We start from the raw sequence: 26,536 nt of genomic DNA, 5'->3' as shown, positions 1-26,536 counted from the left end.
GCGCACCTGGGTCGCTCAGTTGGCTGTGCATCTGGCTCTTGACTGTGGCTCAGGTCATGATCTCCGGGTTTGTGAGTTTGAGCCCTGCCTTGGGCTCTGTGCCAACAGCACAGAGCCTGCTTGGGATTCTCTCTCTCCCTCTCTCTCTGCCCCTCCACTGCTCATGCTCCCTCTCTCAAATAAACTTAGAAGAAAAAAAAGAGTTAGGTGGGGTCACCAACAAACTCCCCCTTTAATCCCTGAGAGTGATCTGCACTGGGAAAAATGGGGGAATGGGATTGTGTGGTGGGGGTGGGGGGAGCGGTGCCTGGCTGGGTCCCCTCTTCTGACTTCCTCAGCCAAGCCTGCTCAAAGTTGTCCTCTCAGGCTTTGAGCACCGATCTTCACCCTACTGGGACTGCAGCCCAAGTCCCAGCTGCCATGGCTCCTGGCCGAAGTTTCCCACACTCTGTCGCCTCCACCCCAGGCCCTCTTGGCACATTTGAAGCCCTGCTAACCCCAGGGCCCCACACCACTGGTTTACACAGGACTTGAGCTGCTGCTGGTCTGCTGCATAGGGTGTTCGCACCTCTCTGTAGGTTTTGCAGCCTCTCCAGTTCATGCTCCAGGAGCCCGGGTACCAGTGCTTTCTGCTCCCATGACCCCCGCCCAGGATCTGGTCTAGGCATTCCCTGCTTGGCCCTTCTCAGAGACCGCAGGCAGGGTCTTTGTACATGTCCCTTGGGCCTTACCACCTCAGGGGGCTCCAGTGGCTGGTATCAATGCCTCTGGGCTAAGGACTCTCTGCAGAGCCACAGATGGCCACTCTGTCCTCTCTAGGGCGGACAAAAAGTGCTCAGGAATTCGCATCAGCCCCAACACTAGCAGCACCCTCCCTAGCAGTGACTGACAGGACTGATGCAGACGCATCTCAACCTCGCCCTGGCTAAGAGATCTCTGGTGTGTGTATTCTACACCGATTCCCCGGGATCCTTGTGGGACTGAGCTCCACTTACCCACAGCTGTAGCAGAGCCGATAACACACCCTTTACTGGCTACCTTCCTCTCCTGTCTTACTTCCACACCCCCATTGGTGTTTTCTAGAATCACTTCCCAAATAAGTCTCAGGGGCTGCTTCTGCAGAACCACTCAGAAACAGCCAGAAGGTCTTTCCTGCAGCCTGCCTCTTCCTCCCAGTCTTCCTTAGGAACCCCCCCTCCCCCGCCCCTGTCCGCCCTGCTCCCACTCTGGATTCTCCATCTCTCATTCCAGCAGCAGATCAAGGCAACATGCTCTGTGTCCGTCCTCTGGCTCTCTCTAGTACTGTGGGTTTTACAGCTTAAGCTGAGAGCAAAGGATTCATTTACCCTTCAGCAAAATCTCTATGAAACCAACCTCCTTTCCAGCTGCCTAACCTGGTGCTTGAGGCTGTCATCAACCTGTCCCAGCTTGTGGCCCAAGCAAACCCGGCCTGGGCCAGTTTGATCTCAGGGAGAAACATTGTACATTGGAAGGTCAGAACGTTCATTCAAAGTCAGCAAAAATAAAATTTAATTATGCGCTGCAGGTATGGGCAGTCTGTCCTTCCTCGGGAGTGACAGCCAGCCTGTTCTCTCCAGAGCAGACGGGCTCTGGAAGGATCCCTGAGTCTGGCCACCTTGGGTGAGCCGCCTCAGCCCATGAGAGGGGTCTGCTTCCAAACAGGGGAGGTGCACAGTGCATGGGGATTCCCCCAGCACTTTCCACAGGCCTCTTGGCCCCCTTCTCGTCGCTGCAGCCAGCTCTGACTCCTAGAGTAGCCAGGAGCTTCTTTGGTCCACAGCTACCCTACGGTATCTTCCGGGGAACACAGCCTTCCAGCTCCAGCAGCTCCGGCCAGCCCTCATACTTGTTTGTGTTTGGGTTGTTCTTTAAGAACTAGAGAGAGAGAGAGAGAGAGAGAGAGAAAGAGAGAGACGTGGCCCACAGGGGAGGCTGTTCAGAATTCACACCTGAATTGTCATTGTGCTTTTAAACCTCATGCCTTCACTCACTTTGTTCTGGCTTTGGCCCCATGGGGAGGTGGTGGTGTTGGATATAACCAGCCCATTTCATAGGAGGGGAAACTGAGGCTCAGAGGGACTACAACTTGCCCAAGGTTTTACAGAGGGGATCAGAGCTCAGTCATCCCTCAGTGCCTTGAGGGTGGGGGGCGGAGGGGAGCACCAAGCGTGGGAGGTGGGCTTGCCGAGCATTAGCTCCTCTGCCAAATTCTCTATCAGCCCCTCTAGGACACCCCCAGACAACCAGAACAATGAGAAGAAGCATCCTAGCAATTCATGAACACTTGTCCTATGCCAGGCACAAAGTACCTTATGTTTTTGTTCCTTATGGTAGCCCCAGGAAGGGCATACCATTATCATCCCATTCTATAGATGGGGAGCCTGAGGCACAGAGGCCCAAAGTAACTGCCTGTGGCCACTTAGTTGGTAAGTGACAGAACCACTTTGTAATATTAATTAAAAGTAAATAGAATAAAATCAGTTAAGATTGTGTTTAAAGTGCCTGGGCTTGGGGCACCTGGGTGGCGCAGTCGGTTAAGCGTCCGACTTCAGCCAGGTCACGATCTTGCGGTCCGTGAGTTCGAGCCCCGCGTCAGGCTCTGGGCTGATGGCTCAGAGCCTGGAGCCTGTTTCCGATTCTGTGTCTCCCTCTCTCTCTGCCCCTCCCCCGTTCATGCTCTGTCTCTCTCTGTCCCAAAAATAAATAAACGTTGAAAAAAAAAATTAAAAAAAAAAAAAGTGCCTGGGCTTAATTTACGGAAGAAACGAATGTAAGTGGCAAAGTCTACCAGTGGGATAATCGTGGCTCACCCTAGGGAATAAAGTCATTCTAGATGCTGCTTCTCTAACGCCCAGCGCCCCGTGTGTGGGAACAAAGGACTAGGTGGTTTCGGTCACACCGTGGCCTCCGATTCATTTCCGGGTGATGGGTCGACTTGCGTGCTTCTTCTTTGCTGTCTTGGCCCGGTTTTGACGGGTTTGGAAGCTGGGCTTTATGAAGAACCCGGCCTGTGGCCTGAAGCCTCTTCCCTGCCTCCCGCCCTGCCCCCTCCCTGCACCTCACACAGGGATGCGCTGGAGCCCCCGCCCGATGTCTGTGGTCTTCACCCGGAGGCTATCAACAGAGGGCTCCCTCCTTTTCTCCTCCAGCACAAGCTACTTTGTACAGTGATTTTTAAAAAGTAATGTCTAACGACCTGAATTCATTCTCTTAGAAACTCACGCATACAAACAAGGCCAGCATTTTCTAGACAGGGCAAAAACCCTTGCAGCCCATTGTGGTCCCCCCCAACCTGGAGTTCAGCCTTCTGACGCTGTCCCTCCCTGCCACCCATGGCCCCTTCCCTGCAGGCTGCTGTGCCTCTTGTCTGATTGCTGCCTGGGCCTCCTCCCTGCCTTCTCCACACTTCTCCGTGCTCAGCCGGGGAGGCTGTGCTAAAAGCATCAGGACGAGAAATCTTTGTGGAGGCAGGCTGACCTGATGACAGCTGCATCTGCATCGCTGAGTAGCTCAGACCTGAGCAAGCTGGTTACAACCTCTCCATGCCTCCGGATCCTGGACTGTGAGATGGGAGGATAATTGTACCTGCTTCATGTGGGAATCAAAGAAGGCGCTGCAGGTAGCTTGCTCAGCCGAGCCTGCACAGAGCAAGTGCTTGCTGAATGCTAGCTAGTCTTTCTTATATATCAATCTGTGCTTGTCCCTTTCCTGCTTAAGCCTTCCATGGCTCCCCACTGCCTTCGGGATAGAATTCACTCACCTCACTAGACCTTTATGCCTGAATCATCGACTCTTAGCTGCCTTCTGGGCAGAACTGAATGTTGTCACCTCCAAAGATGGGGCTACTTCATGCCCGGGGAAGATCTGGCTAGCTCTCCCACATTCTGGAACTGCTCTGAGCTGGGGACGCACAGATGGGGGACAGGGGGAGAAGGTGCAGCATTTCCCTGCGAGTTCCCAATGCCGCCTTAACTCCCCTTTCCTCCTCTGAGCAATCCTGAGACTCCACTGCTGGGGGCCTCCTAGACCCTGCTTGGGGACACCCCTGGGTAGTGACCGTGGAGCCACATGTCATGGACCCCTGCTGACCCCTTCCATATCAGGTGGGCTCTCCTGTGTCCTCCTCTTGATGCAAGTTTACTCTCTCCACAGGGAGCTTAGGAGGGGACAGCTCCTCTGGTCCAAACCTCTCTCTTCAGGTGGGGAGCCTGAGCCCTTGGGGGGAAAAGGGGTGTGGCTTAGGTTTCCATTGGGACCAGAAGCTAGGCATCCCCCCTTCTCTGGGCTCCCCTCTCTCCCTGTCATGCAGGCTTCATCTCTACATTCCTTTCTCTTTTTTTCCATGCCTCTCTTGCCTTCATCCTTCTTTTCTCCTTTTCCTTCTCTTTTTTGGTACTTATCCGATAATTTATTATGACCCACCTCCTTGCAAAATAGTCAAGGCCACTTCCTGCTGGGGGATTACCCAGTCAGGCCACCCTGACCTCTAGGGGTCCCCACACCATTCTTCCAAGCCACCCCAGTCCTTGTCCATCTATCCCTGGCAACTTCCCCCCACCCCACCCACTTCACTGGGATGGGATGCCACCAGGAACCCACCTGCTCAAAGGGGCTTTTGTCCTTGAGGTCTTTGGCTCCTAAAAAGACCCAGCTATCTCTGAAGCCCAGCTGCTTTGCGTAAGAACTGCCCAGGCTGGAGAGGAGCTTCCTGGTCTCATCATTCAGTCTGCAGAGGAGCAGAGAACATGGTGAGGTGGAGGGGTGGGGGAAGGGTCAGGTTCTCAGGCCCTTGGCCTACGAGCAGAGTTGTGTTCAGGAAGAACAGGGCTGAGTGGCAAGGACTTCTCTCAAGAAGCCACTTGGAGGGGGCTGGAGAGGTGTTAGTACAATTTTGCTTCTGTTTTCAAATATACATGTTTATTTCGAAAATATGGAACATCACAGAGGAACTAAAAATTAGAGTCTCACCCCGCTTGACATAATCATTATAAAATTTTAATATATTTCCTTCATGTCTTTTTTTCCCCCAGGTACTGTGGGATCATACCAATGCTTTTACAAACTGCTTCTTTTTTTCCTCTTAACGCTAAAAGGTGAACATTCTTCCATATCCTTAAATTATTTTCTACATCATTTTTGATGCAATATATCCATATATATATATATATATATATATATATAAAATATGTCACCTACCAGCATGTGTCATAATTTCTATAACTAGTAGGTCTTTATTGGACAGGGACAGTGTGTCCAGTTTTTTACTGTTGTAACCAAGGCTGTGATGGGCCTCTTAGAACATGTACACTTGTCTGGTTATTTCCCTAGGAAAAGTTGCCAGAAGATAGAGCCAGCAGGAGAGTGGGAAAAGGCACTTAGGGCTTGGAAGCATTTGGTTTGCCATGGCCTGGCAGGTGGAGGTTCCCACTTACCTGGTTCCTGGGTCGTCATAGGAGGCCACCAGCACGAGGGCGCCCTCTGGAATTTCTTTAAGGAATTTCACCAGCAGCTTCACTTCTGCGGGAGGAAGGAAAGCAGGGTGCTGGTCATTTAGGGGAAGTGGCCACTGGTCATTCTCATTCTCTGCTACTGCTCTGATCAACCAGGAGTGGCCAGGGGCAGGCTGACACTGAGCTCCGTCTGAAGCTCGGGGGCCGGTGGGAGGTGGCATCCGGGGTGGAGCTGTCTGCAGCCCTTGTCCAGGGGAGAGCAACGTGCACAGAGCAGGGGTAGCCTCATTCAGGTGGTTAAGCGTGGACATTGGAATTTGAAAATTCTACAGGCAATTCAGATGTGCAGCCATAAGTGAGAGACATTGCGCTAAGGGCCCTTGGGGACCTACACCCAAGGTATGGAGGTCTTTGGCCCCTAAGAAATCATCTCTCAACATCTCTGGGCTCTTTGCATACCCTCCACCACCTCCTTCTACACTAGTTAACAACCTAACTTGTCTGTCCTGACTTTAGAGGATAGACCCACTGGATCACAGGCAACTCAGGTCACTGAGAGAGAACATTAGTGTCCTACAGATCCCCAGCTTACACCAAAGGGCAAGCTTCCCTTTGCATCTTGAACACCGCACTGCAGGTGCAAAATCTGTGCATTTAACAGAGACAGGCCTAGCTGCAGCACGTTGGGGAGGGATCAGCACCCAGCTGGAGCTTATCTTTATGGCCATCTTTGCTGCATAAAAAGTGATAACTTAGGGCAGCGATATAGGTTCCTTTTTAAGATTATTTAGGTTAAAAAAGTGAGCTGATTCAAAGGAAAATACTAATAATTCAGACAGTACTCTGGACATGGCATAAAGTATGCAAGGGGCTCTTGAATGGCTGAAGAAGTATGGGCAAGACTGGCCTAGTGGGAAAATCAGGGCTGTATCTGTCACATGAGGATGATCAGTAGCACTGCCCAGAGAATTTTTGTAAAGAGCAAATGTGACGATGACTCTTGGGCATACAGAAAGTGCACCATAATGGAACTGCAATTCTTAGCAGCATCTGTAACATAATTTTGGGGGCCCAGTGCAAAACGAAAATGTGGAGCCTTTTGGGGCACCAAGCTGGCTCAGTCGGTAGAGCATGTGACTCTTGATCTCTGGGTTGTGAGTTTGAGCCCTACGCTGGGCATAGAGATTACTGAAAAATAAAATCTTAAAAAAGACAAGGAGACTTTTGTTAAAAAAATATTAAGAATTTCAAGATGGCAAAACTAGAGCATCAAACCAAACCCGAATTCGCTCTAAGCACAGGGCCCTGTATGGCCACTCCACCCATAGGTCCATGCCCATGAAGACAAGCCAGTTCTTATATTCCCTGAGGATCCCTTGGATCTAGGGGAAGAATCAAGTCCTGAAAGCCAAGGTCAGCTGTCAACCAGCTCAGTAACACAGAGGCCTGTGTAGTCCATGACCACAACCTGTCCTCAGATGCTTCTGTTTTTGGGTCCCCGTCAGTCATGGTTACATTCAACTTGATAATAGGGCAATATAAAATTTAGTGTTTTTTTAAGTTATTTTTTCCCCCTTTTCATTCTGACAATGACCTCCTTGCTTCTTAGTCCTGTGGATGGAGTGAGGGAGAAGGGAAGGGAAGGGAGAACACTGAATGAGCCCCCCAGGTCCTTTCTCCAGCCAGGCAGGGCCCCTCCCACTGATTAGTGTGGGTTACCACTCAATCCCCACGTCAGTCTCATGAAGTGGACACTGTGGATTCCCTCCATTTTACAGATGACAGAACTGAAGTTCAAGAGGTGTCATTGCCTCACCCTGAAGTCCTTGACTACAGAGACTGGACCTTGTCCATAAACCTGGCCCCCGGCCACCCTGAACACCTGGGGGGGTCCTGGACAGAGAACAAATGACATCCTCTGGCCCTCGGCCAATAGTCTGCCCCACGTTCTTCTCACCCCTGTCTTAGCCCTGTCCCGCACCAGTAGGGGACTTGCGTGCCTGCATGTGGACACCCCCAGTCTGCCGGTCCAAGCTCTGTCTACACCACCCTCCCCTCCAGCAACTGCCATGCCCTGGCCAACCTTCAGTCCTAAAGGTGTATCTGTGGCTTCTGCCCAAGGGGGTCACACCTCGAAGACGTCTGCATGGGCCCTGATGCAGGCTTCCAGTCGGCACATCCTCTGGCCTTGCAGACCCTACCTTCGAGGTGGGACTCAGGTGGAGGATGGCCATCATAGGACCCATGGGATCCTCTGAAGCCCTGGGCACAGGACAGGGTGTCGGCTCGCGTCTCTAAGTGTGGTTACCTTCCAAACATTCGCAGCTGTGACTTTGGGCACCAGACTCCCATTTTCAATGCCTCCTTTGTTTGCAAGGCCAAGAGGGCTTCCCACTTTCTCGCTGCCTGGCTTTGTCTCCTCTTGGGCTTGTGCGGTTAGGTGGGCACAGTAGGGGAGTGATGCCCGAGCCTGGAGCTGGGCCCTGAGGTTGCAGGCACAGGGGAGGGTAGCCTAGCTGAGCTGGGCTCTGAGAAGGGGGGTGAGCTCAGTTCACCTATCCTGATGGAAACCAGCTTTTGCAGGACCAGGACTCCTGCTGCCTACAAGGGGCCGCTCTGCTGCTTTTCCACTCCTTATTGAGGCTCCTGTGTCAGAGGGAGGGAGGTGGGTTGCCAGCTGGGCAGTGGGTGGCATAATGGGTCTGGGACTTATTCCACCATGTTTTGGAAGATATCGGGATTGTTGGGTGAGAGTCCTGCCCCCACCATGGCTTTGCCAGTCAGCCTGTGGGCAAGGAAGCTGCTGGTGGGAAATTTCAGCCCAGGTAGGTCAGTGTCCTATAAGGCAAGGAGGACAGTGGGGTGGCTACATGCACAGAGAGGTTCAGAAAGCATGCCTGTGCACAGAGAGAAGAAAAGATGTCTGTAGAAAGATGCAGAGAGCTTGGAGCCTCAGGGATATCCTTTCTGGACCTTGGGAGGCCTTGTCCTGTCCTTGGGCCCAATGGAGACCCTGCAGCCTTAAAATATAATACTCTCCACCCAGCAGAGCAAACTAGGCCGTATGTCCTTGCCCTAAGCACTTCAGTGCACACATGCCTGGCCTCCACCTGCCAGCACCGGCATATCTTTGCCTGAAGGTCTTCTCCCACCTCCAGACCTTCCTTTGTGCCCTGGGGCAGGCCAGAAGTGTGAGAAGTGCCAAGGAATTAGGGGCAGGAGCACCCCAGCTCCCTTGCCCCTTGAGACCTCTCTGAGGCATGTGTTGGACACTGGCTCCTGAGTTCCAGTTGCCCGCAGCGTTCAGCTTGATGACACATCGCACCATCTTCCTTTCCCTGTCTGACTTCCCGCTGATATTTTCTGAGGTCACCTCCTTCCAAGTCAACCGCTGCCCTTGAATCCTTGTCTCAGGCTCTGCACCCAGGAGAGGAGTTTCAAAGACAGCAGGATGGCGTCCCACCCCCACCATGCTTCTTTCTGGTTGTCTCCTCCGGAAACCAGAGCCGAGCGTCCTAACACCCCATGGCTCTCTTGCCACAGGAAGCGGCTCAGCCCACCCTGTGACCTCAGTGCCAACAGAGAGGTGCCTACCTCCAGAGTACATGTCGAAGCATTTCTGTGTTAGCACCATTCCTGTGGTTCCTAGGGATGAGAGAGCAAAACTGTGATTTCCTGGAATGTGTCATCCTGCCTATCGTTTTGCAGAAAATGGCTACTCTTTAAGGTCTAAAAATAGAATAATAATGGAGTAAAATCAGGCCCTGTGGAAAGCATGCAGCACTAAGTAGGTGCCCACTAACCTTTGAGCTGATCTGAGAGGTACAAGAACACAATGGTGGAGGATCTCTGGAATGGAACGGTATCCAGCTAATCTGGGTCTGTGTTTTGCCTTGCCACTTCCTAATGCACCACTTAGTATTTGGACCTCAATTTTTGCATCTGAAAAATGGGCTATGGGAACTAAGTGAGATGTACTTCAAATAGGTAGTAAACACAACAAGATAAATTTCAGCTGGAAAATAGTAATAAAAAGAACTACAGCCGTCATCATTATTCCTACCTAAACAGGAAACCTGTAATTTGAGTCCTCCGACTCTAGAAGACAAAGGGACTTGCCGTGGGCTGAACTGTACCCAGTACTCGGAGTCTAGTAATCTGAATGGCGTTTGTGGGTTTTGCAAAGGGTCCAAGTCCTACAGAAAACCAGGTGTTCTGGGGAAGTCGCAGTTCTCACTCTCCGCCACTAGATGGGGGTGTTGCAGAGGGGATGGCAGATCTACGTTTTCACCCCTGGTCCCTTCCCCCTTGCGTTAGCTTGGGGATCCGGGAAGAGGGTGGGGACAGGGGCCTGGGTAGTGGAGGCTCTCCTGCTGGGTGGGGGAGCTCACAGTGCAGCCCTTACTGGACTCTCAGAGCCACTAGTGTAGGGTCCTTTGAAGGGGGGGAGGGGTCTATGTACACATGAAACTGTGATCATGTGCGTTTGTGGATTTTTCTGGAATTGGGGGGAAAAGGTGCAGACTGAAGTTTCTTAAAGGAATCTCTGCTCCCTAAAAGGTTGAGAACTACCAATATTTACCAATCTTTTTGATGGCTTATTATACAGTTGAGACTGTGAGGCCCTGAGAGTGATTTGTTGGATTTCCCCGCAGCTGGCATGCAGTAGGTGCTACATAGATGTTTGGAGAGGATTTTAGTCTAGGGAAGTAAGTAATTCAGCTGGGTGATTAAGACCTGGAGTCAGCCAGATCTGGGTTCAAATCTATTGGCTGTGTAACCTTGGGCAAGTTGCCTAACCTCTCTGAATTTCCATGTCTTACTTCCATACGGAGTCTATAGCTCCATTCTAGCATCGGGGTGAGGCCGAATGACATAGCACACAGTGAATGCTCTGTAACAGCTCTTGGTGTTACTGATGCCTGTGTTCGTCTTTGGGCTTTGTGAGGGGAGGAGAGGGAGGCCCCAAGCTAAGCCTGTCTCATTGGACACTAGTCATAGAGGTCGTCTCCTGCAGTGGCCCACTTCAGGGAAGAGAGAACCAGCAGGTTTCAGCCAGATGGGCTGCAGCCAGGGCCAGTTCCTGCCCGGTGAGCGGTGGGGGTGTGCGTGGAGATTAGGTGAAACAGGCCCTGTAGACTGAGACCCCTACGGTCATCTGCTGGCATGCCCTCCCTGTAGGAAGCGGCCGCCAATGCAGTGAGTCAGGTCTTGCTCTCCTTCTCAAGACTGGAGGAGGCGTGCCCTGCTCAGCCTCCTGCCCCTCCCAGGCCCCGCTTTTCCTGGGCTGCCTTCCGACCTCCCACTCTGGGTGAGGCCCCATTTTTGCTTTAGGCTTTGACCTTTCCCCTGACTCAGCAGGATTTCTTGGCAGAAGGGGAATGTCTCCCTAGGAGTCCCATCCTACCCTGTCACTTCCTAAGTGTGTTCATGTGGTCATGTCCTCCTTCCCGAGCATCTGCTGTGCCCTTTTTTCCACCTGCCCTGACCTTTGTCCCAGGAAGTAACTCTTAGATTCAGGGAAATGGCCTTCGCTCTCCATCTAAGAGCCAGAGGCAGAGAGAGAGGAGGGTCTTGGCTGGGACAGACCACCTGGTCCTTACTCCACCCCTGTAAACCCACCCCTCCTGAAATGTGTCCCTGTTTCAGGCATGGCTAGAAGTTGGTCTTCCTGCTGGAGATGCAGGGTAGTGAGGCTGTGGGCCTTCCTCCAGGTCTCCTTGCCCCCAGCCTCCCTGCTCCAAGCTGGAAGGAAGTTTCTGGAATGCAGGGCTGGACCCTCATGCCCTCCTCAAAGCCTTTCTGAGGCTCCCTATTGACTTTAGCTTCAAGCTCACACTTCTTAGTAGAAGGCTTAGCCCCTCATCCTCTTGCCCTGCCTGCCTCCCCTCCGTACCTGTCATCCTGCCCGCTTCTCTATGTAGCCAGGAAGACCCTGTGTGGCCCCCAAGCCCTCTTCCCTGCTTCTCCCTTCTCTGCTTCCTCTACAGTGTTGCCCCTGCCTTGAAGGAGCCTCCCCCACTTTTTCCCTGGTCAACCCCCACGATCCTTCAGGCCTCAGCTGACCAGCACCTCCCTCTGGAAGCCTCCCCTGACTACCCCCAACTCCAGCTGTATGTCCCAGCTCTCAGAGCTGTGCTTCCTCCTCCTTCATAGATGTTCACCACATTGTAGTGGTTGTCAACTCCATGGACAGGCCAGGACCTGTCCTTCTAGTTCATGGCTGACCCCTAGTGCTTCTGTACAGGGCCTGGCCCACAGTAGCTGCTGACAGTATTTGATGAATGAGTGAATGAAGGTGTGCAATCAGCTCATGATCTCACATTGTTGTTGGTTGTCCCTCAGGGTTTCATGTGTGTTGGTTTAGGCCGCATGGATGGGCCTTGAGGATGGGCTCATGTTTCATAGGAGAAGTGTATCTTCCTGGGGTAGTTGCTCACGGTGGGGGCCTGGTCAAGACTCTGGTGGGTGGGACCAGGTCTTTTAGACCTTCTGTCCCTTGGGCTTTCCCTCTGGAGCACTGCTGGATGGCCCCAGGTGTGTAGTAGGAACTGAGCCAGTGTTGGTTGAATGAATGTGGAACTACCTCCCCCCGCCCCCACCCCAGTCCTAAGAGAATGGAGGGGGCTGTCTGGGGGATAGGTCAGCAGCTCACCGTTCACCAGGGCAATGTTCAGGCCTCTGCCCACGTTGTTTTTCACAGGACTCATGATCCTGACAAAGAAGAAGAGAAAATACAACAGTTGGACCCAAACGTGGAACGAACACTCTGCTTTTGTGACTCGGGAACTCCGAGAGGGCCCACATGGCACTCTGCAGAAGCATCGGGAAGCACACAGAATAACTTGGGCCATCTGTTTTCTCCTGGAAACAAGCGGTGGGCTGGATTCTCTGAGGAATTCTCATGGCATGTTTGGACCAGAACAGTCTGCTCAGAAAAGAGAGAAGGTCCCTGCCTGGGGCTCTGAGGTGTTGGAGGTGGGACCAGGCTACCTCCCCAAGCAGTGAAGCCTGGCTGCTGGGAAGAAGGCAGAACCCAGAACGTTGCTGCCGTCCTGCAGCCAGGGATCGCTGCGTAGAGCCCAGCTGTGGCCCTACCTGCCCAGCATCCACACCCCAGTCCTCTGGCTCTCTTGGGAAAACTGTCCTGTAGTCTCAGACCAGGTGGTTCTTGGGACTCACCTCAGTCTCCCAGGCCTGGACAAATAGAGCATCCTGTCCTCTAGTCACAGTGATTGAGCCTGGTGTGGTCATGTGACCCAGGCCAGCCGATGAAACTCAGTCTTGGGCCTTTTGCAGGGATAATTTGGGTGGGAGAAAGCTGTCTTCCCAGTGGGGTGCCAGCCTGGGCTAATATGCCGGCCAACCAGTGGCCTCCCTCCTTTACATGAAGCAGCCCATTCTCATGTCCCAAAAACTGAATCTAACAGAGGAGAACAGAGCTAAAGATGGTATGAAAGGGACCCTTGATGACGTGGTTTGAACCCCTGGATCCAGCTGGTCCTGAAGCCCGCTGTCTCTGGCCTTTTGTATATATGAACCACTGAGTTCCTTGTTTTGCCTAAGTGAGTTGGAGTTTGGTTCAGAAACCTGACTAAAACATCTGTGTCTGGCTTCTTTAGTAGGATAAACTTACTGTCCCCAGGGCCTTTACTACCTGGCTTGGATAATGGGTACACAGTATTTCTCTTGAACCTAAGTAGAAGTCTTGGCACCTGCTGCATCTGAACTTTGGTGCCTAGATCTTGACTTTGAACCCTCCCCAGAGGCATCCCCCTTTATAGGAAGCCCAGCAGTCTGGGTATCACACAGACCTGAGTTCAAATCCTGACTCTACCACCAGTTAGCTGGGTAATGCTGTCTGAGCCTCAGTTTCCTCATCAGTTATAGTCCCACCTCTGGGAGTGTTGGGGGATTGAATGAGATGAAGCCACAAAGCATCTCACAAGGTGCTGGCAGATGGAGATGCTGCTGGGACTATTGTTATTTGTGACTCATCCACCCAGAGTAAAAGGAAGCCAGTGGAAGGTATGGGCTGCTTTCAGGGCCTGCCCTCGCAGCTTCTGACTTTGTGAATGAATGCATGAGTGAATGGAAAGAAAAAAAAAAACCACACAAGACACTTACACCTGGTTTTCGAAGCACATGGTGGGGCCCACGACGTTAGCAGCCCCGCTGCTGATTTTAAAGGCGAAGAACTCTTTGGGGCAGGGCTTAGCGAGGCCACACTTGGCCCTCACGACTGCTATTGAGGGAACAGAGCAACTTTAGCATTAGCAGCTCAGGAAGGGACCTGGGAGGGGGAGGGGGAGGGGCCCGGGATCAGGCGCAGGACTGAGCTCAGAGGCCTCCTCCCCAAGGAGCTTTTGCTGACGGCCCGAGTCTGGGGGGTTTGCCCCTGTGTTCCCATGATGCCTCCAACAGTCCCCGTCAAAGACGCAGGACACTGGTCATGTGGTCTGACCACCCTAGAATTCATTTTCGGGGTTCCCATGGCAGCTCTATCCCCAGCCCAGTGCCTGACTCAGCACACAGCACCCCCAGAACTAGTGTGGAGGAACGAGTGGTGGTTAATTACCACCCTGGTTATTACCAGGGTCGCTATGATGAAGGGGTTCTCTTGAGAACCTCTCTCTAGGGCCACAGCAGCCTTTTGAGCTCCCAGAGGCCCCCTGTTGGCAACTTCCTGGGGGCCCCAGCATGGTGGGTAGGACGCCTCACCAGCCAGGTTCCCGAGTCTTCAACTTCCTTGTGTATCAACATCCTTATCTGTGAAATGGGATAAATTGGGTGCCTTTCCCACTGGGTTCTTGTGAGGAATAAGTGGGCACAGGTTGAGGCTCAAGACATATTGGGTAGTCTTCTTTTTTTGAAAAACTTTGTTTTAATTATTTACTGATTTTTGAGAGAGAGACAGACAGAGAGAGACAGACAGAGAGAGACAGACAGAGAGAGAGAGAATCCGAAGCAGGCTCTGTGCTGTGAGCATAATCTGTGCAGAGCCTGATGTGGGGCTCGAAACCACGAACCGTGAGATCATGACCTGAGCTGAGCTCAAGGGTCAACCGCTTAACCGACTGAGCCACCCTGGCACCCCTGGGTATTCTTATCACTCATTTAGTGATCATACTGAACACCTACTATGGGCCAGGCCCTGGGATACAATAAGGAACAGGCAGGTGGTTCTGGCCCTCTCTCCGTGCTTAGAATCCACTGAGGATTCAGTACGTGGCACCTCTGATTATTGTGGCTGCCATTAAGACCTGTGCCTTCCCCGCGTGGGCCTCAGAGGGCAAACCCAGGGAGGGTGTGAAAGGCAGGAAACGTATACAGGACCCCCAAACACAGCCGCTGAGTTACTCAGGCCTCAATCGACCCTTTGTGAGCTGGGACATCCGTCACCTGTGCTTTCAGCCTGGCAGGCTTTAATTTATATTAATGCCTTGTGTTTTTGTTTTTTTAATACCACCTGACAGGAAAATACCTTTAGGGAGGGCTGGGTAAACACGGACTTAGAGAAAGTTCACATGCAAAAGGAAGGCGGTGATTGGGCAGCCTCTCCTTCAGCCCTGTGCCAGGCATCTAGCTGAGCTATGGCAGTGCCTGCTTGGAGCAAACCCACAGGCTTCCTAGGAGAAGCTGGCACATGCCGACGGCTTGCTGCGTGCTGGGCACTGTGGCAAGCACTTTACATTGATTATCTTGTTAATTTGTGCCTATAACTCCTGTGCCTGGCATATAGTAGGCACTCAATAAATATTCACTGAATAAACCCACGGAGCATGTGGGCAGGGTGATTAGGGGCTCCAGGGCCCTTGGCAGCCTAGAGGGAGCCTTTATGTGTATCAGGGCAAAGGGCCCCTCCGGAGGAGACACAACCCACTGGCACAAGGCTTGGCAAGCCCATGACACCTCTAAGTAAGTAAATGTGCTCCTTCCTAGGAGTGAATGCGACCCACCCCGGGGTGCCCTGCTGCATTTCAGCTCACACACCTAGTGGGCAGCCCTGGAGGTCTGAGTGCAATGCCTGTCCTAGGCTCCCTGCCCTGCCCCCCGCCCCAACCCGGAGTTTCAACACACCCAGAGCTCAAACCAGGACATTGTCCCCAGAGTGAGGGCCAGGGATGGAGACACCCACAAGGGGCTGTCCAGGCCTGTGACTCAGGACAGAGAGGGCTGGAGACGTGGACCCGACTCCCTTTCCCCACCTCCTGGAGGGGACCCTTCTCAAGAGGCCTAGCACCTGCCTGCGGGGCTGGCTGAGGATGAGGCGGGGGAGGGGTCCTCCTCTCCTATGAGTCTTGGGGCCCAACCTCTGGCCCCCGGGCCCCTCATGGGAAGGCCAGTTTACTCTTGAGACGAGAGGTTCTCACCTATGCTGGAGGGATTGTTCCAGGCCTCGGCCACCACCTTAGAGTGTGCCCAGAGCCTAATCAACTGCAGCTAAGTCTGATAAACCTGATGTCAACAGGCTGGCTTAAGCAGGCTTTTCTGGAATTGATTTTCTGACCATCCAGCCTTCACAGTCAAGCTGGATGAAAGGGATGATGTCCAGGGGTCTGAGCCACCGGGAGGCAGGGGATTTGCTCTCTGGGTTTGGGTGGGGTTGTTGCCCCCACCAGCCGCCTCAAACCCTGAGGCCTGAGCCCTCTGGGAACCCCTAGTGCTGTTGGTGAGCTCATGGAGCTCAGCCCTGGAAGGGGAGCAGTCAGGAACTGTGGGCTACTCTTCAGTAATCTGCGGTGCAACTTGCCAGAAATCTCTCCCTTTACCTTTGCTGACTGTAAAATTGGGAGTTGGTTTAGATCAGGGTTGTCAAATAGCTTTTCTCTTTAATGTCAGTGGATCTGCTGTTAGAGGCTTAATGATAAAGCTGTAGAGGCTGCCTGTGGGCCTGGAGGGAGAGGGTGCTGGGATTGACCGGTCATGTTGACCAGGGGAGCGGGCAGGGCGGGAGGCAGCACGTGGGCCTGGATTTGCCATCCTCTAGCAGGTGACGCCTGAGCGTTTGGACCAAGGTGTCGTGACACTGTGTCTGCTGCAGGATGTGACTCAGGAAGTTTCAGGTCAATGGAGTTGAGGGTGTGGGGCAAATGGTTCGTGTTGGTCCATACGGTCTTTGCTCTCTGTAATCCCACAGTGCACTGGGGCTCTTATGTCCTTCTCAGTCAAAATTCTGTTCCTGGAACCACCTCCCTCTTCAGTCACTACTATGTCGAGGTGCAAGAAGGTGGGCCTGGGAATGTTGCCTCTCGCAAGGAGGTGTTGAGACCGTGGGCTCTGGACCACCACATACAGCTGTGTTGCCTTGGCCAAGAGATTTCACTTCTCTGAGTTTCAGTTTGCCCATCTGTAAAATGGGGATGATTATACAGCACCCACACAAGGCTGTGGTAAGGATTGCAGGAGATGCCTATAAAGCTCTGAACATGGGGTCTGGCACATAGTAGGCCTTCCATCGTGGTACTATTATCATCAACATTACTGTCCTTACTCTCACCTTCTCCACACTTCGGGAGCTTGGGTCCTGGCCAAAGCCCTGCTCAGATGTGTGCAGTGTCCCACATTTGGGGCCTCAGCCACGGGCTCCCCTGCAGCCCCACACATTCCTGCCTCTAGGCCTTTGCCATTCCCTCTTCTCTGATGCCTTCCATGACCCCATCTCATTGGAAGGGGGCAGCCCTCCTGGAGCCCAGAACACTTTGCCCCATCTCTCTTGGCATGTTTGGCACTTCTACCCCAACAGACAATCAACACCCACTTCTGTTTGCCCCTGGGGGCCTCTGTAGTGCCCGACATGGCCTCTCATACTTGGTAACAGGAACTGTGAGTCAAGCCTTGGGTCCCTGCATGATGATAATAAGCACAGCCCCCATCTTCTGGCCCAGGGGCCCAGTGGGGAGGCGGCTGTGCTCGGCCAGGTGCCGTGACGGGGAGGCAATCCAGACTGCAGGGCGAGGGGACTGGGGAAGGGAGAGTTGAGCCATAGATTTGAGAATCTATCAGTGGGCCACAAGGCTCGGGGGCTTCGGAAGGCAACATTGGGCCATGGGAGGAGAGAGCTGGGCAGACTCTGGACACAAAGATGTTTCCAGGACCTGCATGGCCAGGAATAGCAGCCCTGGGACATCTCACCCTAAAGCAAAGGCAGGGCTGGGGTGATACTCACGGATCTCCTTGGTGACCAAACCTGCTGGAGAGAAGACAGATCTGGTTAGAGAGGAAGTGCTTTGGGTGCTCCCTGCTGGAGGCTGGGGTGTGGGGTGTGGGACATGGCATTGGCCTGGCCAAGGGATCCTCCTCCCCTGCAGGATGTCCCGCCCTTTCAGGGAGCCCTCGCTCACTTGCCACTGCTACCCCTTTACACACACACACACACACACACACAGCACTTCCTACTCTAACAGAGCATGTTATTAAATGCATAAAATAAAATAGATTAGAAAGGAAACCAACTGTATATCAATACAGAAATAAAACATTAAAAAATAAATTTGTGCTGTGGTAATATATGTGCTTCTATATTAATGCATTAAATAATAAGGTGGGATGTGTGCAGCCAGGCTAGGAACCCCTGAAGACAATGAATGTTGTCTTTCAGTGGCTGAACATTAATGGTTTTCGATGACCACTGTTCCCACTGGTGACATTTTCTGTCACCGTAAGCATTTCTCGAGACTCTGGATCATGTTAATGCACTACTGTATATTCTGTAATTAAGTCTGTTTGTCTCCCCAACTCAGACCATGAGTGGGGGCCACATGTTAGGTCCCTGGGACCTAACACAGAATAGTTGCTCCATGATTGTTGGTTGGAGGTATTGATTTACCTCAGGTAGCTGAGTTCCGGGGTATCCTTCCTTTCTCTTTTCAAGTTTATTTTCTTTATTTTGAGAGAAAGAGAAAGGGAGAATCCCAAGCAGGCTCTGTGCTGTCAGCATGGAGACTGACAAAGGGCTCAGTCTCACAACCGATGGTGACCTGAGCTGAAATCAAGAGTCGGATACTTAACTGACTGAGCCACCCAGGTGCCCCTGGGGTTTCAAACACTGTTCTCTTTCTCACCTCAGGCTTGGGCTGTCTCTTCTAGAGGACACACCTGATCTCCACTCCTGCTCTGAGCCTCCTGTACTGACCTGGGCCCATCCCTTCCCAGGCTGTCGGTACAGCCGAGTCGATCTGTATGAAAGTAGTGTCCAGGGACATGTTGGCCACCATGAATCTATATAAATCATCTTGACATGGGTGTGAGCCATGCTTGACAAGAAGTGTGTGAGGTGAGGGATCTCGGAGACTCCTCTGTGGGATGACTGGCTTCTCACAGCTGTGAAGTTGTGAGCTAGCCTGGACCACTAGAGGTTATTATGTTTGATTGTGTCAATGGAGGTGGTTCTCTGAATCCAAGGAGAACAAATGCAGAGGCATAGATAGCTGCCTTTTCTCTCCTTCCTTTAAAAGAATTTGGACCTGTGAGACCACAGTTCCCATTCCTCCTGACATCTACAGGGAGCATTTGGGCAAGTTTCTTAAGAAAAGAAGGAGATGAGGAAACTTACACCACACCATGAGGTCATGTATGAGTCCACTCCACAACCAAATCTTGGATCACCTCATGGGGCATTTGTGCAGATTATATGAGATTATTCATGTAGGTAACTGGTATTACTTACTCATCCATCATCCCCCCATCCATCATCCACTCATCTGTTATCCACCCGTCTATCCGTCCATCCACCCATCTGTCACTCATTCATTACCCACCATCCATCACCTATCCATCCATCCATCCATCCATCCATTCATTTTTCTTTCACTCATCAAATGTTTACTGAGTATCTGCTCTGCACCAGGTGCTAGAGAAATGGATGTACACAAGATAAAATCCTTGCCTTCAGGAAACTGGCACTCTAGGGGCTGGTGATAGGCAACGACCAAGTAGACAAGTAAACACTGGTGAAGCTCTAAAGGAAACAGGCTGACATGAGAGGCAAAAGTAGGACAAGGGGGTGTGGCTGCAGCTGGGGTGTGCAAGAAAGGCCTCTATGAGGAGGTCACATCTGAGCAGAGACCTGAAGTCTGAAAGGAGCTGGCTGCAGAGAGATGTGCAGAAAGAGTGTCCCGGGCAGAGGGAAAGCAGCTGCAGCTGGAAGCCACAATGCTCAGTTTTCTCCTTTTTGGCCTCCCTCTCTTCCTCCCTCCTTCCTTCCTTCTTTTCTTCCCCCCTCTGTCCTTCCTTCTCTTTCCTCTTTCTTCTTGGAATCACATTTCCAAAATGACCCCTTGATGTAGGTGCGTGTTTCAGCCAGGGCCTCGGAACACTTCCGTGTTCCCCATGGGCTCCAGCCTTCCCGACAGCCTCCACCCCCACAAAGGCTGGGATCCCAAAGGCAGCCCACACCATGCCGTATCTGGTGGCCCATCTCCTGGGCCACCCACGGACAGAGGGAGGAATATATCCTTGGCCCCGTCCTGGTCCGTAGGCCCTACCCCCCAGGAGTGGGCCCCACTCACTCAGCCAGCGGGGCAGACGGATAGTTTTCCCGTTTAAACTGATGTAGCTGCGAATAAAGATCCATGTGGTGACCAGGGCAAAGATGAGGGCCAGGAAGCGAAGCACACCTGCAGATCAAGGAAATGCTGCCATGAAGCCACATCACAAGGCCAGATAGCAAGATTCTTACCAAATCCTCACAGTGAGACCATGCCACGGGACCCCACTGAGGGACCCTGTGTTGTAGCTCCAGATCAAGACCCACACCTTGGACCAGTTCAGGGGACCACATGGTGAGACCACGTGTGAATCCATGCAGTGATCAAGTGGTGAGATCACGCTACAAGATTACATGGCAATATTTCCCAAAGTGAATCCACTGGGAGGAAAAGGTAGAAATGCACCTTCCGGGGCTCCGCTTAGCCATCCAGAGACAGAATCATTGAGGGTGAGGCCTGGAATCTGCATTTTGGAGGCTGGAGAGGTGTGTTGTGAAAACAGGAGGCAACTTCTACTGCAGACAGCCCTAAGAGGCGAGCCTCCTGGCAGGACGTGGAAGGCTGCGTCCAGGGCCCCGGGCGGCAGGTGCTGCTGTGTGATGTTGGGCGGACCTCAGGATCTTTGGGTAGGAGTGCCTCAGTCAGAGTGAACATGGTTCAACACCCTTGCCTCTGAGCCTGCAGCTTGTTGGGAGGGATGTGACAGTTGTCCCTGGTAGGCAGCCTCCAGGGTGGCTTGGGGCCGGCCTCCCACACTTTCCATCACTCCCCCTGAAATACACATGGCCTTGCTGCCACGGCTTCCCTGGCCTCGTGGCCAGATTGCTTCCGCATCAGTGGGGAGCAACCCCACACACAGGACAGACCCCCACCCCCACCCCCCACCCCTCTGAGCTCCATGTCCTGTCTCTTCCCTTACTCTCCCATGAGGGTCAGAAGCAGGCTCCACTATGCCTCCCAGCTCAAGGACCCTAGTGGCCCTGCTGTCATCAGGCCACGTTTCTCTAGCTCCACCCCTGACCTCCGTGTGGCCCTGAGATCAACTCCATGGTCTCATGCTGGTTTCTGGCTACTTGGGGGTAGGGGAGAAGACTCCCTGGATCCTGGGGGGCAGGGCTCAGGTCTGTGGGAGTCCCTCATCTTCTGGGGTGCAGTGTGACTGTAGGCACCCAGAATTCTCCCTGGGTATTATATTGTTAGGGCACCAGGAGAACAGCTTTTACATACATTATTTCAGTTCATCCTCACAATAAACTTCTGTGTTACATACTATTGACTATCCCCATTTTACAGATGAGGAAACTGAGGCTCAGAGAGGTGGTCACTTGGCTGGTAAGTGACAGCGGTGGGGTTTGAACCCAGGGAAGTAAGCTAACTCTAAAATTTGTGCTCTTCCCTACAGCTGTTTGGGAATATGGATGAATTGTGTCCATTTCTTGGTGCCTCAGTTTCCCTATTTGTCCAGACAGAGTATAGCATGAGGGCGTGGATGAGAAGGCAAAAGCTGCTCCTTGTGCCCAGCCCCATGATGTGAGGATTCTAGACTAGCCCTCCTTGAGACAAATATTTTGTCCCTAATTTCCTACCAGGATCAGATATTTCCAAAACAGGGTCGCTCCCTGTGATCCCAGCCAGATGAGATCATCGTGCCAAGCTTCTCTGGTCCCTCGGCCTAGAGGCAGGAGGTCTCCTTTTCTCCTCTTCCAGGCTCCCCCCGGATGGGTTTCCTCCTGGAATTCTGGCCTGACCCTTTGAGAGCACATGTGGCCAAACAACCCGGGAGTCTAGGACTGCCTGCGCTGCTGATCGAAAAAAGATTCCCAAATCGATTTCAGACCTCAGCCTTGAGCCTAAGAATCCTCAGAGCCTGACCCTACCTGACACTCTCATCTTGTCCAGGTGAGGAGTGGCTTGGGGTCAGTGTTAGCCTGTGGAGAGAAGGAAATCAAATTGGAAACTGGCACCTGGGGTCTGCAAACAAATAAGGCTGACAATTAGGGACAGGTACCTCGAACTGAGGAGATCACAGACCTTTCGGTTTGGTTCCTCACCATCTGCCAACTGTTCCCTCTCTGCCTCCACCTCTCCTTCACTTTTGTCCCTAGAACTTTATTCAATTCAGCATGTCTTTTTTGGTGCAGACATTGGCCAGTGGAGGAAGGTGAAATGGGCCAGCCACTGTCTCTTGGAGGGCTGGCTTATTCACTCATCCATCCATTCATCCTCCCTCCCTCCCTCCCTCCCTCCCTCCCTCCCCTTCCTTCCTCCCTCCCTCCTTTCTTCTTCACTCCCTCCTTTCTTTCTTTCCTTCCTTCCTTCCTTCCCTCCAGCTAGCCGAGAGACATTGAGCTTGACCTAGCTAGCCCTAGTCAAACCAGCAGGAAGACAGAAGCTCGAGTGAGCTCGAGTGAGAGTACCAAAATGAAGAGTAATGAGGACTCTCCCATGACAGCTGAGTTTGCACAGGGTGCTATATATGCAATTGAATCCTCCTTGAATTCTCACACTCCCCCATTTTAGGGGTAGGTAGACCAAGACTCCTTATGGTTAAGCCCAGGATTATTCAGATTGTAAGGATGGGAGTCAGAATTTGGATGCAGGTCTCCACTGCCCAATCCCCACAGGGTCCCATTGCCAGTGCTTTTGTCTCAGGAGAGTCGAAATTGGGGTTTCCTCCCTTCTTGAGACCTGGGCATGGGTAGGGTTGTCCTTGGCCCCTCCTCCTTTCCCCTGTGCCACCCCCCAAGTGCTGGGCAGTTACCGGTGATTTGGCAGCTTTGAAGACCCCCAGTAAGTCTCTAGAGACAGAATGGAGGGGAGGGCAGGGCTGGTGGTAACTGTTCCACGTCTGTGACCCGCTGCAGCCAGCTGGAGGGGCCCTGACCTCAAGGACTACTCCCACCACTCTTCCTGCCCCTCCCATCCCAGAATCTTCTTTATCATAAGAATCTATCTCAACAGACGTGGTCTGCAAAGTCCAACTGTCAAGGACCCAGATAAGAGACAGGAGGCTTGAGGTCTGCCACGGAAGCAGTGGGCTGGGTCAGTCCTTGACATTTAAACAAGAGCAAGCACTAGTGCAAATCTGCATTTCCTTTTGTTAAGCAGGTATAAAACTGCTCCCCTCCCCCCACTCTGGCCCTGTCTTCCAGGTCCTTCCAGGTGAGAGAAGTGAGCCGTGCCTGACACCACCCACAGAGATTTTGTGGGACTTTAACTTCCTGAAATTCAAATTACCACCCCCCCCTTTTTTTCCAGATACAAAAGCATGTTATGCTTTTGAATGTTCATAGGATGTGACCTATAGTGAACAGTGACTTACGGAGAGCCCAGGCCAGAGATGAGGCTGGCAGGACATTCTGTGGGATCCCCATATGTGGAGGCTCCAGGAGAGCTGGGGGCCCAGCCGGATGGAAGGAAGTATGAGGACAGGGTCAGATAGATGAGGTGGCACAGATGAACAGATACTGATATTCGCAGACAGCGAGTCAGAGACAGAGCTTGGAGAGAGCAAGGACAAGGGGACAGGGAGCCGGCAGAGATATAAAGAGAGAAAGAATGAGACAGGGACAGAGGACGAGAACAGATAAAGGGGCAGAGGTAAAGAGCAAATACTCACAGCATGCACTTACCCAGATTCGAAGGGAGAAAGAGTGCCATTCAGAAAGACACAAGAAAGATAGGACAGAGGCTGGGGCACATACCTGGCAGGGGGCTAGCTTCTCGCTGGCATGCCCATGCCAAGCAGGGTTCTGGCTTCAGGGTGGGGGTGGGGAGGGGCGGGGCGGCTCTTCCAGCTGGACGTGTCCACTCTGCACCTGCAGGGCTCTCCAGTCTCCTGAGTCCCTGGCCGGCTCACCCTGGCAGCCCGTGGGTGCTCTGGAGACTCCAGCTCCAGAGTCGCGGGCTCCGGGACTGGACTACTGGGGGCGGGGAGGGAGGAAGACCGGCCCTTGGGACGGGTACGCAGGGTGGGGCAAAAATTCCCTCTGTAGCCACCCCGACCCAAAAGTCTCTTTCCTACCTGTTCTTGCGAGATTTGTCTGTCACAACCTGTTATTCAGGTTACGTAGCTGTGGGGCAAAGGTGCAGGGAGAGAGGGCTTCCTGCCCTTGCATGCTGGCTTGAGGCCTAGGCACACATATGGTGGCTCCAGGGTGGTCACAAGGTCAGGGGGGTGGGAGGGTGGAAAGTAGGGGATGGGGGAGGAGAGGTGCGGAGTAGGAGGGCAGAGCCCCTTTTTCACCCTCGAGGTCCTTGAGCCTCTCCCTTTGTCCTGTCCCTCCCCTTGAGCCCCTTTGGACTGGTTGCAGTTCTTTTGCATAAGCCCCAAGCATGGTTTTCTTTTCCAAGGCAGGCCTTATCTCCTGTAGGTCTAGGGCAATGCTGAGCACGGAGGAGGTGCTCCATGAATATTTTGGGACTGAATGAACTCCATTCTTGCCTAGTCCTGAAAGGTTAGGACAGTTAAAGTTCAGAGAGGACAAGTGACTTGTCTAAGGCCACACAGCCAATTGTGGATTTCCTTTCTGAAGCATTCTCTGAGCACTCATGGCAAGGCAGGCTGTGCATTAGGCAGGGGTGTATGGCTACGAGCAAGATACACTCTGGAGTGTTCCTGGGCCTTTGCACCCCTAGTCCCTGTCTGTACACCGTTCCTCTGCCTCTTTGCCTGGAACACTCCTACTTATCCTCGGGTCTCAGTGTAGGAGTCACTTCCTCTGGGAAGCCTTCCTGGACCCTCCACATCAAGGTGAAATACCTACATGTGGTCCTGGAGGAGGGGACACTTGTCATGGCATCTCACCCTGTCGTAAGGGGCTGGTCAGGGAGAGCACTGTGATTTCTTTGTGACTGGTTCAGAAGGGGGCATGTGACCCAAGCAAGACTAATTAGAGTTTTTCCTGGGACAGATGTGTGGAAACTGGAGAGAAAGAAGCTATTTTTTTTACCAGGTTACTCTAAGCTAGCCATCTGTGAGTCTGGGGCCATTGTAACACATCACCCCCTGCTGTGGGCAAGTCCCGCCAGAAGGTGTAAATGCCAGGGCTGAGTAGTGGGGCATACTTGAGAGAATCAGGGAGGAAAAAGTCTGCATTGTCAGGAAAGAGGATGGACTTTGGGTCCATTGGACACACCTGGGTTAGTCACTCAATACTTGTGTGCTTTGGGGCACATCTCTCTGGGCCCCAATTCGTCCTTTGTGAAATGAGGGTGATGCTATCTACATGTCCCGAAAGGGGTGTCAGGCAGAGTGGCTGTCTGCCTACAAGGGTTTTGCTGGCCTGTTGGCCCCACTTGCCCCGATGCTTCCTCCTAGCACCCTCCTTGGCAGGATTCTACTCGGATGTTTACTTTTCCTACGAAACCAAAATGTCATCACAGCCTGCTTGTTTGTGACATTCCTTAATGGCCCTCTAGGAGCTGGGAAATCAGCTTCTCCCTGTTTCCTGGAGCCCTCTTTACTCAGGTGCCTTGGAGCTTAACCTTTGAGCTCTGTCCCAGAGCCAAGATGAACGGAGGAGGGGTTACTCTCTAGCCAGTCTAGGAGGGTTGAGGAAAGCACCTTGATTGGAAAGCACTTATTTCAAGTGGGTATTTCCCCTGCTTAAACCTGGTCTATGGTCCCGAAATCTCTCAGGATGAAGGCCAAAGCGTCTCACGTGGAGGCCTTGGATGATTTTAACCCTGGCACGAGATTGACCTTACCAAGCTCATCATCTGCTGTCCCCACTTTGCTTTCTGCTCTAGACACTCAGAGCTGCCCTGAATGAGGCTCTCTCTCCCCCTCCAGCCTCACACATGCTGTTCTCTCTATGTGGACTGCTCTCCCCTGACTCACCCACTTGGGCAGCTTTTCCTTGTCCTCAGGTCCTTACCCAAGCGGCCCTTTGTCGTTGGAAAGACAGAACCTGGAAGCTGTTTCCTAGCTCATCCCAAGGACCCAGGCTCAGCCAACAGTCACTCCTGAATCAGCCCTGAGCCACAGGTAAAATGGAAAGAGCTCTGCAAACAATGCTCTGCATTTTCCCCGGCTTGGGCGTTAGCCACGGGTTCAACTTCGCTCTCTGATCTTCAGGTCATTTCCAAGGAGGCATGAACTTGAGGCCAGATACGGAGCTCGGAGAAATCAGATTGCAGTTAGCACCAACTGTTGCTTTATGGCTGCACTTTTATTTGCTTTAGCCCTTCAGCTTTTCCGGCACCTGCTGGCAATCAGGTTTCCTCCTCTCTGCCCGGAACCATACCTCAAATTGCTGCCCAAATTCCGGAGCAGGGAAAAACCCGTTTAGATACACCTGGGAGAAGAAACGGCGAACACATGGTGTGTGTGCGGCCTCTCATCCTCCTGTGACAGTGGAAGACATCAACAACCCATACTGATCTCGGCTTCGGGGTCTTTTCTACGTGCGGGGCACCTGGGCTGCTCAGTCGGTTAAGCGTCTGACTCTTCACTTTGGCTCAGGCCATGATCTCATGGGTTCATGAGATTGAGCCCCACATCGGGCTCTGAGCTGACAGCCCGCTTTGAGATTCACCCTCTCCCTCTCCCTTCTGCCCCTCTCCCACTCACCC

At 52.7% G+C, this 26,536-nt stretch overlaps 1 protein-coding gene and 2 long non-coding RNA genes across 12 annotated transcripts in view; 2 read left to right on the top strand and 1 right to left on the bottom strand.

Moving 5' to 3' along the window:
* The window catches only part of LOC121016794 (uncharacterized), a 112,710-nt gene extending 99,129 nt beyond the window's left edge, over positions 1 to 13,581 (top strand). The window contains exons 2-3 of the long non-coding RNA XR_005784467.1: positions 5,052 to 5,114; positions 12,175 to 13,581. This is a non-coding gene — a long non-coding RNA (uncharacterized LOC121016794). The remainder of the gene's footprint in view (positions 1 to 5,051; positions 5,115 to 12,174) is intronic.
* FAM3D (FAM3 metabolism regulating signaling molecule D) overlaps positions 1,503 to 26,536 on the bottom strand; it is a 34,352-nt gene continuing 9,318 nt past the window's right edge. For 2 of the 8 annotated variants that reach the window (XM_040454614.1, XM_040454615.1), the window contains 9 exons: positions 21,838 to 21,888; positions 19,982 to 20,089; positions 17,641 to 17,661; positions 13,599 to 13,716; positions 12,127 to 12,185; positions 9,066 to 9,116; positions 5,454 to 5,538; positions 4,621 to 4,747; positions 1,503 to 1,896 (listed from right to left, as the gene is read on the bottom strand). In XM_040454614.1, the coding sequence (XP_040310548.1) occupies positions 1,807 to 1,896; positions 4,621 to 4,747; positions 5,454 to 5,538; positions 9,066 to 9,116; positions 12,127 to 12,185; positions 13,599 to 13,716; positions 17,641 to 17,661; positions 19,982 to 20,089; positions 21,838 to 21,850 (672 nt within the window). In that variant the 5' untranslated portion in view covers positions 21,851 to 21,888 and the 3' untranslated portion in view covers positions 1,503 to 1,806. Of the gene's footprint in view, positions 1,897 to 4,620; positions 4,748 to 5,453; positions 5,539 to 9,065; positions 9,117 to 12,126; positions 12,186 to 13,598; positions 13,717 to 17,640; positions 17,662 to 19,981; positions 20,090 to 20,365; positions 20,655 to 21,837; positions 21,889 to 22,721; positions 22,829 to 23,282; positions 23,355 to 23,664; positions 23,806 to 23,984; positions 24,084 to 26,536 lie in introns of those variants that run through there. The other 6 variants (XM_040454611.1, XM_040454613.1, XM_040454610.1 and 3 more) reach the window with 6 other exon arrangements.
* Positions 22,943 to 26,477, top strand: LOC121016793 (uncharacterized). Of its 3 annotated transcripts, none has more exons than XR_005784465.1 (3): positions 22,943 to 23,068; positions 25,815 to 25,949; positions 26,040 to 26,477. It is a non-coding gene; the product is annotated as an uncharacterized LOC121016793 (long non-coding RNA). The 3 variants fall into 3 exon arrangements; XR_005784464.1 differs by lacking the exon at positions 22,943 to 23,068 and adding an exon at positions 23,809 to 23,922; XR_005784466.1 differs by lacking the exon at positions 22,943 to 23,068 and adding an exon at positions 23,814 to 23,922 and having other exon boundaries at positions 25,832 to 25,949.

The sequence above is a fragment of the Herpailurus yagouaroundi genome, unplaced genomic scaffold (genome assembly GCF_014898765.1).
Source record: "Herpailurus yagouaroundi ecotype Mexico unplaced genomic scaffold, PumYag 213, whole genome shotgun sequence".
Taxonomy (NCBI): Eukaryota; Metazoa; Chordata; class Mammalia; order Carnivora; family Felidae; genus Herpailurus; species Herpailurus yagouaroundi.
This window is presented reverse-complemented; position numbering and strand designations above follow the sequence as displayed.